Source organism: Corvus hawaiiensis, chromosome 3 (genome assembly GCF_020740725.1).
Source record: "Corvus hawaiiensis isolate bCorHaw1 chromosome 3, bCorHaw1.pri.cur, whole genome shotgun sequence".
NCBI lineage: Eukaryota > Metazoa > Chordata > Aves > Passeriformes > Corvidae > Corvus > Corvus hawaiiensis.
In genome coordinates, this window is record NC_063215.1 from 58,717,901 (window position 1) to 58,735,972 (window position 18,072).

At 38.9% G+C, this 18,072-nt stretch overlaps 1 protein-coding gene across 1 annotated transcript in view; it reads right to left on the reverse strand.

Annotated features, from left to right (window-relative positions):
• Positions 1-15,902, reverse strand: part of HBS1L (HBS1 like translational GTPase) — a 60,882-nt gene extending 44,980 nt beyond the window's left edge. The window contains exons 1-4 of the mRNA XM_048296545.1: positions 15,753-15,902; positions 13,105-13,170; positions 11,192-11,329; positions 8,843-9,037 (exon numbers count right to left, since the gene is read on the reverse strand). Of these exons, the coding sequence (XP_048152502.1) occupies positions 8,843-9,037; positions 11,192-11,329; positions 13,105-13,170; positions 15,753-15,795 (442 nt within the window). The 5' untranslated portion in view covers positions 15,796-15,902. The remainder of the gene's footprint in view (positions 1-8,842; positions 9,038-11,191; positions 11,330-13,104; positions 13,171-15,752) is intronic.
• Positions 15,903-18,072: the final 2,170 nt, after the last annotated feature.

Consider the following 18,072-nt stretch of genomic DNA (forward strand, 5'->3'; position numbering starts at 1 on the left):
AAAATCTTAATGTCATAAAGTGGTTAACAATTCCATTATCGGTGCCTGAAATGGAATAGAACCTTGCTCACTCACCAGTATCTGTTTGTTCTGTTAACACTAACACAAGCAAAAAGAAATGAAAATGTAGTTTAGCCAGAAAAAAAACATGCAGAAATGAAACGAAGATGCAGAAAATGCAGATCTTTTTGACTAAGGGTACCATTTTCACACACATACTTTTTAGAAATTTGAATTTTATGAAAGATTTTTCAGAGAATCCATAAATACCAGCTACAACTCCTGAAACAAAAATCTTTGCTTATTTTGACTACCAGTAAGAGCACCTTATTACAAGAGTGTGTTACAAATTGCAATCTCTGAATATCACTGATACCAGAGCAAAAGACACCTGAGAAATTCTACACATGTCAAGAACATACGCACCAGTCAAAAGGAGAAATCTGTATTAAGGTTTCATTCTTTCATGTTATGGATAAAAAGACTCAAAATAGCCAATTGAAATATTAAAATAATGTCCGTCTTCATCAGCTATTATCTCCATACATTGACAAGATCACAAAATCACAGAATATCCTGAGTTGGAAGGGACCCCCAGAGATCAAGTCCAGCTCCTGGCCCTGCACAGTACCATCCCCAAGAATCACACCATGTGCCTGAGAGCACTGTCCAAACACCTCTTGAACTCTGTCAAGGCTGATGCTGTCACCACTTCCCTGGGGAGCCTGTTCCAGTGCCCAGCCACCCTCTGGGTGAAAAACCTTTTTCTTATATCTAACCTGAACCTCCCCTGACACAACTTCAGGCCATTTCCTCAGGTCCTGTCAGTGGTCACCAGAGAGATCAGTCTCTGCCCCTCCTCTTCCCCTCATGAGGAAGCTGCAGACTGTGATGAGGTCTGTCCTCAGTCTCCTCCAGGCTAAACGGACTGAGTGACTTTAGCTGCTCCTCAAAAAGCTTCACCTCCAGACCCAGATCATTCTTTGGATGATCTCTAATGTTGTTGTATTGTGGGCCCCAAAACTGCCCCCAGCACTCGAGGTGAGGCTGTCCCAGTGCAGAGCAGAGTAGGACAATCCCCTCCCTTGCCTGGCTGGCGATGCTGTGCCTGATGTTCCCCAGGACACGCCTGGCTCTCCTGGCTGCCAGGGCACTGCTGGCTCATGTTCAACTTGCCACTGACCGGGAGCCCCAGATCCCTTTCTGTGGCACTGCTCTCCAGCCCCTCATTCCCCAGTCTGTACATACAGCCAGGGTGGTCCCATCTCAGGTGCAGGATTTGACACTTTCCCTTGCTGACCTTCACTTGGTTGAGAATTGCTCAACCCTCCAATTTATTGAGGTCTGTCTGCAGGACCTCCCTGCCCTCAAGAGAGTCAGCAGGTCCTCCCAGTTTTCTATCATCTGTGAACTCGCTCATTATCCCTTCCAGTTCTGTGTTCCAAGTAATTTATGAAGATGTTGAAGAGCACAGGCCCGAGGATGGAGCCTTGTGAAGTCCCACTAGCAATGTCTGATGTCACCCCATTCACTGTAACCCTTTGTGCCCGACCCATGAGCCAGTTGCTCACCCATCTCACGATGTGTTTACCCAGCTGTGTGCTGGACCTTTTATCAGGAAGGATCCTGTAAGACAGTATCAAAAGCTTTACTGAAATCCAAAAAGATTACATCAACTGCATTCCCTTGGTCAACTAGGCAGGTTACCTTGTCATAAAACAAAATCAGACAGGACTTTCCTCTCATGAAGCCATGCTGGCTGTGACCGCAGACTGTGCTGTCTTTCAGATGTTTTTCAATACCACCCAGAAAAATCTCCTCCATAACTTTATCAGGCACTGAAGTGAGACTGACAGGCCTGTAGTTTCTGGGGTCCTCCTTAATGCCCATCTTGAAAATCAGGACAATGCTCACCAGCTTCCAGTCAGCGGGACCTCACTGATGATGAGTAAATGCTTCACAAACAACTCTTCTCTAAAATCTCCATAATTTCATTATAAAAAGAATAAAATAATTTTCACTGTGTTTTCATAAGTCTAATTCTTAAGAAATTGTTCAAAGATTCTCTTTCAACACATATTTTAATCTCTACAGACTACAACCATTTTACACGTTCTAGTCATCTTCTGGTCTTACTATTACCAGAAACTTATAGGGCAATGGGTTATTTTCTAAAGGAATCCTACCAACACTAAGCATACAAATCAATTATTTGACCAACAAACTACAGACATACCTCAGAAGTCACTGACAACTGTTTCTAATGGGCCATTTTTAAGCATGCAATGTAACAAATCCACAAACCAGATAAAGCACACTTCCATGATGACACTAGAAGCTGATGAGCAGTTTCATACAGATTGTTCATCTCAAGAATCACCTAAAATCACAAACCGCAATTAGCTTTTACTTTTTGGTAAAATGGTGTACGTGCACAGACCACACAAAGAAGCAACTGGCTGCATAATACAGCAATATTAAAATAGAAACCCATTCCCACTGAACTGCATTAAGATAGCAATTTGGGAAGACAAATGCATGCTTAAATGAATAAATAAATCACCACTGGCTTTTTGTTTCATAACACTGTTCTCCAGTGCAGACAGATAACTTGGACTAATAATATTTCCTATTATCTCATTAGAAGCCTGGACACAATAAATTGAACATAAAATCTAAGTTTATCAGCTTTCTACATTTCAGAGAAAAAAAAAAAGTAAGACATCTAAAAAATTCAACTCAAATAAAAAAATTTTTTAAAAAAATTTAAAGAAAACCAAAACCAGCCAAAACGCAACCCAAAAAACAGAAAAACACCCCCTTTCAGCACCTGAGGAAGTTTACCTTTACTACATGAATTGCAATCTGATGAAGTATTTGCTTGAAATATAGATCCATAATCAATACCTAATACAAAGAGATTTTAAAAATTTGAGAAGTCGAGTACTTTAGATTTGAAAAAGATGTGAATGAATGTTTGTATAATCCTAACCTACAGCCCCTGTATAAAGGTAAACTACTGCCCTTGTATAATGGGACTGTAATAAACCACATTTGCTTCATAAAAAGACGAGTTGTATCCTATCTTCATACAAATCTTTTGTACAGATATTCATTTTTGCAGTAGTAGTTGTTGCTGTTTAACTTTTTGCAGAAATGCAGATTTTGAGAAATTGCTGATTATGGGAAAATGTTTTTGAATGGCACAGTAAGGAAATAGGGAAAAACACAAGATTGCAAAGACTACCTCACTGCACCCATTAGTCACTTAGAAATAAGATTTTGAAATATTATTGTGCAGCATTTCTAGAAATTCAAACAGCTTGCTGCATGTGAAACTTAAGATCTTGAGAACTGTTCATATAGATTTTGCCTTGCCTTCTCCAAAGGAATCTTCTGTGCAAAGAATGCCCATGCAAACCTAGGTAAGAACTGGAGTCTGTTTCCACAATAGATACAAACATTACAGAACATTCAACTCTATCAGGTAAGTTAACAAGAAATTGTAATTAACTCAGTCCTTTAATAATATGCATTTTATTTACATATATAAAGCAACATCCAGAAGTCAATTTTGTATTAAAAATAGTCAGCAGCCACTTAAAAACTATGCACAAAATAAATTTGATGTACTAAATGCCTTAGGACTATACAGTAGTAGTATGTCTATGCAGTTTAATATTATCTTTTTCTGTTTATATGGAAAGACAGACAAGTATTTTGCAATGTTAATATTTGAATTCCAAAACAAGTAACACAACCCATATTAAAACAGGCAGATTAAGTTTACTAGAATTCCAGCATTCATTAGGCACAAACCCTTTGGTGCAAAGGCCAAACACAGTTGTTACACAAAAATGCCACATACCCTATCATGCAGTATTCTAACACAATTAAAACTGTCCTTGATACCATAAGCCTCATTCTCAGTAAAAAAATTAAAGGAATAATTAAGGAAACTATTAAAATACCTGTTTAATTTAAAAAGCAAATATAGTGACACAATACCTTTTGTTTAGAAAAACAAAACTATAAAATTGTCTAGGCATGAAATTAAATCTCTGCTGAAAATTAACTGGAATTCAGGTTTACCCACCACTTAGGCACCTTCTCCAATGTTCAGCCTGCAGGTCTGTATTAATTCAAGGCTCATTTCAGGATTCAGGATTGCAAACTGAAGAAAAATCCCTCCCCTACTGCTTATACCCTGAACAGCATATACTGCTCCTTCATGACCACAAACACCACAGTCAAATGCCAATGAAAAACTAATTATATATGAAAATCTAGGTACCTAACAAGATCCAAAGTTGTTTACTAAGGTAACAATCCCACAGTAAGATCCATGATTAACATACAATGCTGATGCCCTTTAGCTTGTCACTTGTTCAAACTTTAATCTGCATGAAAACTATGCCAAATCTGAGCTCCAAGTACTACACACTGCCCCCTACTACTTTTTCCAATGGTATCCACAGGATATTATATTTATTATATTTAGTTGTATATCCAGTTCATGCTCTAAAACTATTACAAATTATAAGAAGTTTTATGCACATAAGGGCAGCCAGGGAAATGAGAAAACAGACCAAAACCAAAGAGAAGCTAGACAGAGAAAATAAGAAAAGATTCAGATGGGAAAGCAAAGCTATTCAATTTTAAAAGACCCACATGTATTAGAAAAATCTATTGACATTAATTAAGTCTGGAGTATTAGAAACACAGGAAAGCAAAACCACCTACAAATATAACAGGCATGACAATGCCAAACTTTGCACTCATGTTTTATGCTGAAAAATTACAATTTCTCTACTAGAAAAATACACACGGTTTTGGGAAAAGTGAGCTTTAATTACAAACTCTGCTAATAGGACCCTTTGGTCAGTAGGAAAAACAGACTTGGATTTTTAAGCAGGGGGAAGTTAATGCTTAGATTAACTTCAGAGAAACAGATCACTGAAAAGCATTTCATATTCTTGACACAGTAGAATTTGCTATTATGACTAATTAATAAAACAACCAGTATTACAATCAGTATCAAACCAGACTTCTATGGAAAGTCTTCTCAGGAAATCAATTATGCTCCTGCTAATGAACTTATCAGATCATAGTATGTACACTAGATTGCATTATTTAATCCTTTAAAGGAACCCCAAATAGGTTAGGATACAGATGGCTAGATTAACACGTCAACTAGAACATAAACACTGCAGCACTGTAATTATATAAAACTTTTATTAATTAGGTTAAGAAACATTAATTTCATTCACAAGGTCAAAGATCACACTGCTCTTAGTCCTAAATGACAACTGACAGACAAGACAACTAGACAAAAAGCAAAATATACAGACCATTAAATTTGTACCTGAGAGAACTGGAACGTGTTTTCTTTTATTTTATTTAGAAACAAAATCGTAGTGCAACCTGGAGTCAGGAATAAACCTAAAGCGTTTGTCTTCTTTTTGATGTAACATGCTCAACAAAAATTAGATTAAAACTAGATGAAAGTCATATCTACTGTTTCATACTAGCTGCCAAGTTTAGCACGAATTAAGTGTATGAACAAACATTTTCTAGTTGCAGCAGTATCTCTATTGAAATTATTGCTGTTCTGAATCTAAAATACTGACAATGACACTGGAAATATATTAGAAGTCATAATGTGTACTAAAAGGAAAGTTCAAACATACATGCAGCTACTAATTTGAATAACAGGGCACCATAATAAGTCCAGAATGATCTGATTTGGATCTTTCATCTAAGGATTCAAAGTAACAGCAATGGGTACAAACAGTAGAAGAGAATGCATCTCCATTTCTAAAGGAAGTTTTCTTCAAAAAAGACAAGAGGCAGACACAAATAGCACTTAGGCTTTGCCTGATTTTTTTTTTCCACTGAGCAGAGACTCTCATGCTACAGTTGTAAGAACTGATACTTCAGTACTTCTTTGTAAGACTTGAAAATAAACAATAGAATCCTAGGGAAACTTCTTATGAAATACATGCAGCATGTACATACCTATAAAATTGCTGGTTTAAAATGCTGGATATCACATTTTGATAGCTAATTGCAGTCGGGGGGCACAACAATTTAATTGCTTGCTCCCCTACAAATTTGGTCCTATCAAAACCTACACGTGTATTACCACAACCAGAAGTGTCAAAACCTGAGGTCCTTGAGGCTTTTAAAAACTAAAGGCATTTCTGTTGTAATAGTGTGATCAGTATAAAGATAGAAACAGAATAATGACATTGACTGGAAACATCCATTACAAGACTGGCAGGTTAATAACATACTTTTATCAGAATATCTAACCTTAAGAACATTTAATAAAACAGTTGTAATATAAACTGAGGCTCCTGCTCCCCAAACTATACACCATATAGCAAAAGTAAATTACTTTACAAAATAATCATTCACTGTTCTTCCCAATGAACTGTATCTTGAACACATAATGGTGCTTACAGAATTTTGTACAAGCAGTAGCTATACAGTAAAGTTCAAGACTTTCCAAAAGTTAAGAATGTTAAACTGTCAGTGAAAATTATGCAAAAATTGAGATATTCAGTGCAACACTTTCAAAGTTCACATACAAATTTCTGCCTATCAGCAAGAACTGTAATATGTCAATTAAAAAAATTTTTTAAAAAGTCAGTTCTGGATCATAAATAGGTCCTATATAATTTTTTTTAATATAATGCAATATTAATACTGATGCTTTTTTTTTCCCTCATTACTGTCTTGTAAAAGCTTTCCTTTGGTTAGCTTTCACAATATCATCAGGAGATGCTGATTTGAAGTCAAATGGTGTTATGGCTATTGTAGGACCAGTTTCCTTGGGTTTTACATCTTGTACTTGTCTACTGTATAGGAAAGTTTTATGTATCCCAACTGTGCGCTGCTTATATCCTTTTGGAGGATAACGGAGGCACAAGGTTAAAGCAAAAGCTGAAGGTCTTGCACGCAGTGCCTTTATCCATGAAAGGGACAAATCCTGCCTCTTAAGACCATGCCCTTTTTTGGGTTTCCTGCTTGTTTTGGCAAAACCAGAACATTTTCCTTGTTTTTCTTTTAAAAGTTTCGTTTCAGGACTTAGTATATTTGACTGTCCTACCACACTTTTCTCTGTAGATACCTCTGCATTTTTTACAAGGACACTTAAATCAATGTTGGTTCCTTGGGAGGGCCTCAATTCAATTACATTGTGCGTGGCCAAGTCAGTTCTCAGCTGAGTTTTATCTATTTCAATGGTCTCTGCTATTAAATCTGAGAGTGATAAATTCTCAACCTCCTTTATTGGAGAAACTTTAGAAAGGGCTAGAGAAGACAAAGATCCTGTTAGCTCTGGCATCCCACCTGAAGTCTGGGGTTGACTTACTAGTTGTGATAATGATGAGGTTCCCAATTTCCTATCAGTGAGACTTGCTGTTGACTGGGTGTAAAGATCAGCCAAAGAGTAACAGTGGCTAGCACTGCTTTCCTGGTGCTCCTGAAGCAAGTCAGCCAATGATGTGCTTCCAGGTCTTAACACTGGCAAAGCAGCCATATCTGAAGAGGGGCTTTCTTGTTTTCGACTATGCGCAAGTGAAGAAAAATTTTCAAGAAGTTCATTCCTTTTATTTACAGTATGACTGACTTCATTATCAAGAGCCAAGTTTCCTAAAGCACTTGTTAAACATGGAGGACTATAAAAATGTGCATTACTATTACAATCGGAAGTTTTTGAGGAAACAAGAGGAATGCTGTGTTCAGGACTCAGAGAATCACAAACCACATTCTGCATCAGCAAGGATTTCAAGTCCTGTGTTTCCTTGCATTTCAATGAGTTATTTCCTATGCTAGAGTGAACATCTTCACTCTCAGGAACCAGATTTACAGCATTAGCATTTTCTGGTAGTTGCTTCTCTGCCTGTTTATTCACAGGTTCACAAAATGATCCTTTACACAAATCCTCACTGAATGCAGATGACAGAACAAGTGAAGAGGATTTCAATCCTTTCCTTTCACATGAAGGTATATCAGATTTTTCAAAATTTGTAGTTAAAGAATAAAGAGCTGAACCACTTTTGGCTGTCAAGTTTCCAAACCCAGGTCTGTTGGTGTTGTCAGCAAAATTGTCTACTGCACAAGAGAAATTGCCTGTATCAATACACATTTCTGGACAACAATGTAAGTCTCCTTACCTTACAATAGCCAATAATTTTCAGATGGAAGTCCAGTCACAATGAAATATCCCATTTTTTAAAAGTTGACAGCAGGAACAAAAAAAAAAAAAAAATCAAGAAACATGAAAAGGCATTTAATTACTAAGTGTTATCCAAAGGTAAGGAATGTTCAACAATTAAATTACAGGTATCTATTGAAATACATAAAGAACTGTAAGAATTAGTAGAGAATGCCAGTAAAGACTACCAATATTTAAGTACAAATCAAAATAAGAAAGCTACTATAGAGACACTACCAAAAAAGGGAGGTATTAGGGATGGGAGATGTCAATTCATCAAATAAACAAGAGAAGCACTAAAAATTTAAAGATGGTTTAAATTAAAGATTTAAGGACATGCATTAATTCAGTTAAATCATGTAAGTCAGAAATTGATCATGAACTGTAGATGGTCGCAGCTTGAATTTTAACTGACACTGAGATGTTATTTTGACTTCTAGCTCAAGAAAAGCTGTTTCCTTTAAATGTTTTAGAACACACATATAGTAAGTCAGTCTTCTTTCATTTTCCAAGAAATGACTATTGCTATGATAAGCGTCTTCACAGTTTGTAAAGCCAAAATTAAACTGTAGATAGAAATGAATCACCTTGAATGTAAACAATTAAATATAAGTATACCTTTTGTAGTCTTTGCTAAAATCACAGCATCCTTATTCTTGGTCTTCACATTTTGCTTACTGCCTTGTGAAAGCACAAGATCCAAAGCCTTTTGTACATCAAATTTAGTATCCAGTACTGCTTGCACCATTGCTTGTTCTGGTATGGACTCTGCCAAAACTTCTCTCATTTGATCAAGGCATGAATTAAGACGGGCTGAAAGAAACATATTACTGTTATAAGCTGCCCAAAAATATGTCTTCAATGGCCTAACCACTAGCACCACACCTCTGACTAGTGAACAGAAGGGAAAAATATTACAGTAAGAGCTAAAACCTTTAGAAATTAATTTCAATCTCACTTATTGCCCTGATAAACTTTGTTCCCACACCTTGCAGAATATTTACCTATTTCAGATATTGCAATGAAGAACATCTTACTGACTACCATTTATTATTCTAGAAAGTCTCAGTACTGAAATATGTTGATGTTGTAAAATATGTATCTTCACTGCAGAGGAGAAATACAAATAATCACCTTAAAATTATCTAAAATAATTTAGTAAGTCAACGTAAAATCCCACTGAACAGCACATTTAAGTGTTTACAGAGGCTACAATTAACACCCAAAGTACAACAGCATTTTCAGGGTCCTCAGGCCTTAACTGAAAACTGATCAACATGCCAGGTTTCAAACTACCTGTAATCTTTACTTTTTCTAAAATTGTAATATATTTTTGGCTGATAAAATCAATTTTCTTTGGCGCGTATTTCTGCAACTACTATAAGCATTTACTAAGATACTTGCTGCACAACAAGAGACAGAAAATTCACCAGGCTGCCACTCACTGGAAGCCATACAAACACTAAAGAGCACAAGAAAATCTTCCTGAATAGTCCAGTTGCTGCCAGTTCAGATTTTAGAAAACAGGAGCTGAAGAACAGGAAGACAACTACATCTTTTTATTTGAACACTTCCTGGAAGATGTTTAAAGAAGTTTGCTTAAAGGAATTCAACACCACAGAATTCCAACCTCTACAAGGTTACTTATATTAGCACCCTTTACCTGTAATTCAAATAGCAAGTGAATCTTCCCCAGACATCTGCCCTGCAAAACAAGTATGGGCAGAGCCCTGCACAACGTGCTTGTTGCCATTTTACTATCTAATACTCAACAAGAACAACCTCGTGAAACTCTTTGCAGCCACACTGGCTACATCAATAATTTTGTATTAATGGCCAACACTACATACTGTATCAAACATATTAGGTCTTGTGAGACCACTGCTGTTTTCACAGTAGGAGTGGATATTTTGAGGTTTCTTTTCCCTCTTTTTTATAGTCCAAAATGTTATTTTCCTTCCTGCCCCGATAGCAGTTCTTAGCTGACTGTGTCAAAAGTGTTCTGCAAAGCCAGAGGACTGCATTGTCTAGATCACCTGTACCATTATACTAGCTCATTCTTTCAAATCGCCCTCTACAGCTTAATTTCCTGCTGTAAAAACATGTATATTATTACCCAATATACCATATTCAACCATATCTCTAAGCATTAGCTTAACTTCTACCAATTCACTTGACACAGAATCAAAATTCTTTCTAACTTACTGTCCAGAATTGTTCACAATTTTCTGCAACGTTTTTGAAGTATTGAATTTCAACACACTTTAGTGCGATCTTATCAACATTTAAAAATAACCCTGATTATTTCCAAAACATTAAAAACTACATTAACTATTAACACTTAGAAAAGAGACTTGTGACTCTTTTTCACAAAGCAAGCAATTAAGCAATCAGGCAGCAAGCTTAAAAAACAAAAGCAAGTATTTTTCCCCAACCACTCAGCTCAGAACTCAGCTTGAAACGTGGAATTCACGGCTGCAAGACTGAATGGAAACAAAAGTCTCATGAATTCAAAACAGGATAAGAAAAGATTGTACAGAATATTGGCTACTCTTTCAAGGAAATGCAAGACTTTGAAAACCTCTCAAATACTGCTGATTGCTATAATTTGGAATGCAAAACAACAACCAAAAAATCATTCTACAAATACTCAGTTTATAATATTCAAGTCAAGACTTGAGTTGTCAGTACAGATGTTCTAATGTCTCCACATGAAATCTCATTATTTCTAGTAAGAAACTAAGAACACGTTTCAATGTGTGCAACCAAGTTACAAGTAGTACACAAAAGGGAGTTACGAACTTGAAGAATGACCACTGAAGGGAGGCTCCTGAAGTGTATTGCTTTATAACAAGATTCCAGAATTCTGAGCCGTGTCAGTCAAGTAAGAAACATTAATTTAAGACTATTCTAGTAAATCCTTAATTCATGTAAGAGGTTATTCTGATAGTTGTTTTCCATAATTACCTCTATCAACTTCAGTCAACTGATGCGTGGATGGAAAACAATCAGCAGCAGCATCGGTACCTTCATAGCCATATTCTTCTTCTAATGGCTCAGCAAATGTGGCTGGTTTGTCTCGTCTGGAGTAAATAAATTGAGCTGCTGCATTAGATAAAAAAACAAAGTAAAAAAAAAAAGTCAAATGTTTTTCCTCCTTTAAAAGCAGAACACAAGTAAAGGTAAAATAAGTTAGGATGCTGAACTGTTGCAGTGGTTTCAAGGGGGTGGTGAGACACTGCTGTATAGTTACTACTACCTGAGGACTGCACAGAGCATACAACAGCTCACGCTGGAATATATATAAATTCATCACAGTGAAACTACAGGCTGGGCAATATCCTTGTATCCATGGAATGCAGTAATTCTGCAAAGTTCAGCATTAGAAAAAAGAATATACTCCAGGTTTGAAAAACAGTACCTTCTATACAAATCTATGGCCTAATGTCTTCAGAACCTTACTCAACCATTTTTGTTAAACTCAGTCTCAATTTTCAAAAGTTAGCACGAAATTAACATTGCTCTTACAGCATGTCACTGTCAAATTACTGGTAAGAATTTAACAGAGTTGAACACATCCTTTCTTTCATAGAATTTCATTTGAAATACAGCCCATGAGTAAAAATGCATATTCATACAAAACTTTAAACAAGTGCATGGCATCACTCTGATTTAGCAATGTTAAGGCATATACAAATAAAACTCCTCACTGAACAAGAGCCCCAGTCATTCCATACTCTCAGAAATGTGCAAAGCATAATGTAAACAAATTGCCTTATATAATAGTCTCTGCAGCTCTGAAATCCATACTGAAAGCAGGTGTATATCCAGAAGTAGTACAGCCTTGGCAACTGTTTCCCAAATGCATACACAGCATTACATATTCAATCCCCATAACTGAAGCAACTATTAAGATTGTTAAACAATCTAGATCAGATTACTTTATAATTGAAGCTTACACATGAAGAGTTCTTAGGAAAATTACTGTACACAGGCAGGAATTAATTTTGCCATTTATCAGTCTATACTTGAGTAAAAAGTACACATTGCACATTTTCATCACTAAAATCGAGAGCATGAGAGAGGACCAGAGTTTTAAAGAACAAATTATCTCAAGTTCCTGTGGCCAGAGGTCACACACGACATCACAGTCACAGTGGACCTGGATCCAGACCAGCTACCTGCAGTAGCACAGCTTTGTGTCAACACTAGCTGTACTATTTCCAGGGCCTACTCAGCTCTAGAAACATTGCCACCAAATCTGGGGAAACCCTAAACTGATAATCTTGTCAGAGACTTGATTGGAGAACACAACTTAAATGTTCTACAGCCAGGCTGAATTCAGCTGAGCCGAGTGACTACAATTATGCCTTACCTAAGCACACAGCCATCACTATTTTAAACCTACTTTGCAACATTACAAATGCTGGAAGGGTGATTAGCTCCACATGATCTTGCACGAGAGGACCAGCACTGCAACCCACAATAAGACTCCCTACCCCATATTTACTCGAAGTTGCATAGAACGACTACCAGGTGCACAATAACAACTGTTAAGCCCAGGTAGATCCTACTAACCATATGAAAAGATACCAAATGTTTCAAGATTATCAACATATTCCCACAGACCAGATTTTTACATTACCAAGTACATTCCAACCATCTAAGACAATGTACATATAGGATGCAAAATGTGGCCAGCTGTCTAATAAGACTTTCAGAAGTATAATGCCTAACACTACGTAACTGACTGTAATAGGATTATGGCCACTAGGCACTTTCGAAAAGTGTCACTAGCTTTTAAATATTGTTTTAATTTAGAAATAAATATCAGAGCAGGTATCAATGAACAATACTTGAATGTAATTATCTGAACCAACCTGTTGAAGGAGAAATGCAATAATCATCTTCTACTGATTGGCCATACACATCATCATCTTCAAAGTCTATGAGGCAAAAACAGCAAAATTAATCTGCACAATTTCTAAATAATAATTCAAAGCATAGGTTTTGCATAAGGTTTTATGAAATTATTCATTTCCTGTATTCCAGAAGTGCAGTTAAGTTCTGTTTATTTACCTAGGTAAGAAGTAACCTTCTACATTACAGTAATAAAATTTTATTACAATAATATGTTTTAACATTTAATTCTCTATTTATTAGGCCGAAAATTTTCAAGAGCTACCATACCTCACACCTCCTCCTTCAGCATCTCCTCTGCCCTCACAGACCAAATCCAGTTCCAAAAATGGCACTTCTCTTGATATTTTTACTTGACCTCTCAGTCTTAACCCCAGACAGACAGTTCAACTGCAATTTCTACTCCAACAACTCAGGATCAGCATTTCTACTCCATTCCTATGCACTCCTCACCTTTCTTCTCCGTTTTGTCCTCACACCTATCCACCTTTCAAATGAAGTTCAGCAAGGCAAAAATCCCAATTCACAATTCCCTTTTAAACACACAAAATTGTTTCAGGCAAAAAGCAAGTATCTCATACAGTTACTTAAAAATATTCTTTTCTCATAAAAAAAGGCACCAAGAAATACAAAGAGTAAGTTATGCACCTTTCCCTCCAAAATCTAATCCTATTATGTCAATCTTTTAAAAAAGTGTAATTTTCACTAAGTAATAAGGAAACACCTGAAAAAAATAACAAACTATTATTAAAGACACTACTGCACTTGGCAATTTCACAAGTAACATCTATTGTTTACTGTTTTAAAAGACTTACAGACCACAACATGCACTGACCATAAAAAAAAGTATTTAAAAATCACATAAATTACAGAGAAGAGTAGAAGCTACTGAAGCATTCCAGCTGTATTGCCAACATATTTGCAGATGGAATATCACATTGGTTACATTCATAATATCTCAGAAAGGAGGGGGAAAAAATGGAACATGGTCAAATGAAGACCAGAAGATCTAAGGCCTCAGAAGTCTTCCTATGAAAGGGAATCAAAAAATACTGTAAATATTTAGTTTAGAAATGCAACTTATATTTGGACATTACAGAATCACAAGCAGCATAAAAAGAATATATAGCATTTAACAGAGAGGAAGACACAAAGTCTACTTCATTTGGGCCATAAATGATTCTGTGTGACTACAGTGGTAGTATATGGTACAAGGGTCAAGACCTGACATGTAACCTCACAGTCAGGTTTCCAATAGCAATAGCAACAGCAACTTAATGGCTACAGCAAATTACTGTGTATCTCACAAAACTCATTAAAAGAGAGTCTGATGAGTGTAGGAACACTGAAATTAACTCTGTGGACTGCACACGTAACTTTATGAATGCCAGAGACTCAGCTGAAATACTTTCAACAAATCTGTGATGAAAAATGGTTTCTGGAGGGTGAAAAATCAAGCAGTAAAATTCCCAATCTAGTCCAATATTTTGCCTATATTAGGCAAATTTACACAAGCAGAAACTGCAAGGTGGGAACACACAGCACAGCTCACATGAATTTACAACTTCCAAGAAATTCCAAGATTGCAGTGCAAAACCCAATTTGTGCTACTATCATACATATAAACCGCGTAGTCTGGTCACTCAGCAGAAGCCCAGAGGCCGGCTGAAGCATTTCTTGCATTTTTTTTAATAATCTGACAAAGTGAAGCAACAAAATCGCTGCTCTTACCAAAGGGTTCTTTAAAATACCGGTATCAACTGAAGTGTGTCCATTTCTCCATGGCCCAAGCCAACAAAAGTAAAGACTTCGAGTGGAAAAAAAAACCCTCTGATTTACAGTTTGGCTAAGTTAATGGGGCCAGGGCACAAAGAAAGTGCAGGTACAAGCCAAGTTCTTACAGAAGAACTTGCTCATTCCACACAAGCTTAAGTAAAATGAGACAGCTGCTTGAAAAAGGTTATTCCCTAAATGCACAACTCCATCTTTAAGAATTACATTTCTTCCTCAGGTAACAGCTGGTGACTCCATCTATTAACATCAGCAATACTTTACTAGAGTTTGGCCGTGAATACCAATTTTTAAGTTTTACAAGACTAAGGATGGATGGCTTCAACTGACTGAGGCTTTCTTCAAGCCAATGCCGCTGTTGAAAAGCACAGTCAAACTTGGGGAGCTCAAGGCAACGCAGGTAGAACCCAGCTGTGGCTTGGACGGCGTAGCAAGGCCACGCTCTCCCCGTGTGGAAAGTCCCGGGAGGCCCCGGCAGCAGGAGGAGATCCTGGATGGCAGAGCGGCCACGTGTGCCGGACCCTCCACTCGGGCGTGAAACGGGCCGGGAACGGGGCGGGGAGAGGCCTCGCCCGGAGCCCCGTCCAACCCCCGCCGAGGGGAGGTGAGGGGGCGGCTTCTCCCCTCCCACCGCCCCGACAGCCCCCCGGGCCCTCCCCTACCGCGGCGCGGGCCCCGCCACACCCTGCTGCCCGCGGCCACCGGGACGGGAGGCCCGGCCGGTAGAAGGGGCGCGGGCCGGGGGCAGCGTGGAGGGGCCAGATTTGGGGCGGGCCCCGCAGCTCTGCCACCAGCACCTGCTCGCCATAACCGCTACCTTCGTCGTAGTTATATCCTCGGACGTTCCTGTGCCGGGACATGACGATGGCGGCGGCGGTCTCGCTCGCCCGCCCGCGGTGGCGCTGGCGCGGCCGGCCTAGGTCGCCATGTTGAAGTCCGGCGGCGCCTGGCGGAATCGCCTCTTGCGCAGGCGCGCGGGGCACCGCTTCCGCCCTCGAGCGCTGCTGGGCATGCGCGCGGCGGGGCCCGCCCGGCTCCCTCGCGTCCTCGGGCCGGCGGCTCGCGCCGAGCCGGGGGCCGCTCCCTGGGGCGCTCGCGCTCCGCCCACGCGCCCGGCCCGGCTGAGGCAGGGCGGGAAGCACCGGCCCCGGTGACGGAACGCTTAAGTGGCGACTGGAGGTGGCACTTGGTGCTGAGGTGTAAATGTCGTGGTGGAGCCCAGCTCAAGTTTGGGCTCGATGATCTTGGAGGCCTCTTCCAACGTGAATAAGTGCTGCTGCGATTCTATGGGGTCTAGTAGTACAGAGTCTGCCTGTGATATCTGTCTGTGTAGTAATGTGAGTTACAAGGGAAAACTAGGTATGAGATGCCCATTTTCTGTCAGTGATGGGTTTGATTCAAGCCAGATATGGGAAGTGTTACATGCACAGATGCAAGCTAGTGTTTTAAAGCTTATTCAGAAATGGCTGCATCATCGATGAAAAGGGAGCGTTGTGGATTGCCCTAAGTTCACCAAGGGCATAGTCATTTAAACACATCTGAAACAAAGTCTATGATTTGTGCACCACCGCATGAAGAGAGTTTGAAAGGCTTTGAAATTAAGTACAAGGCCTTTTTCAATTCTGGATCACTTGACCTGGCTTGTTGGTGACGAGTAGCCATTACAATCCAGTGACTGACTAGTGGCCAGGGTTAGATGAACTGCTGTAGGTAAATACAATTTGTAATAATTAGCATTGCTGTTGGCAGTGTTAAGAAGCAAAATGTCAAACCATTAGGCTCCATGGAGCCTTGATCTGACTTAATTGGCACATTACTGTGACACCATCTAATACCAAGTTTCAGCCTGCAGGAGCAGTTGCACTGCCAAGGATTCAGATGACCAAGGAATGTCCCTACAGCTACTCCTCATGCTGGGGCAGAGAGAGAAGGACAAGCAGACAACACCTTAAGCTCTGGTGGGAAAGGGAGTTGGGATAGAGATCCCAGTTCATGAGCTCCAGCTCTGACAGAATCTGCTTCTGTATCTGCCCCAGTTGTTCCCCAGATACTTGCATTCATCTATGGGCTTGGGAGCTGCTTGGCCGGTGATCCTATTAATATTTCTGAAGTCAGGTGTCTTCATCTTTGAGAACTTTAATAATTTATTTACCATCTTTTCATCCAGTCTTGACAATATGAGAAATTGAGCCCCCTTCAGCCAGCTGCATGCTCCAGGTGTCCTCTGATACCCCAGCACACCGCCAAACATCCCTACGAACACACATGCCCTTCTGTAACTGCCACCTAACTATTGTCTTGTCCTTGCCCACATGCCAAAACTGTCACTATCTACTGTTCCACATCCTTCCTGGTCACCGCCAGAGGCAGGGACTGTTAACCATAAGCCAAAGTTTGTGTTCATATACAAATTGTATGCAAAGGTGCAGATTGTTTCATTACCTTATTTGCATATTTCTAACTAATTTCTACAGAGAAGCACATGCAGCTCACAGGCTTAGGTTCTATACAGTGGCTTTCGTATGGTGCTAGGATTACAACAGAATTGGAAACAAAGATTTCTAGTTAGTACTGGTGTCCTGTTGACCTTTAGTGTCCCAAATGTTCTCTGCAGCAGAGGTTTGACAGTAGTTGTGCTAATCCTTATCTATCCCAATCTCTTGACATGAGCTGAAGATACAAAAGTGAAGACTTGCTATCATCCATTATTGCTATGGCCATGGTAGCACACTTCTAAATTCAAAACCTGATTCCAGCATCTGCTCTCTGAGTCTTCAGTGAAGTAACCTAAGACACTGTATCACTACAACTATAAAGCATCCTCCCAGTCTGCCTCCAACAGCTTTACTTTGGAAAAGACACACTTTCCCGCCTCTAAATTACTTAGATCCCATTCCTCAAATGTTAAAACTCCAGTAAATATTAATCATGTAAATTTAGCTTTTTTTTTTCTTTCAGGTAGTGACAGTTCTCATTTCTCACACCTGACCATTCTGTTGCAAAGATATTTCTTTTATTCTTCTTATTGACGCTTTTTACATAGACTACCAGCTGCTTATCAAATAATAAATTTTTCATGTTTGAATTTTTTTGTATTGCCTCTCTTAATTTTCAGTGGCTGTGACTTTCACAGATAT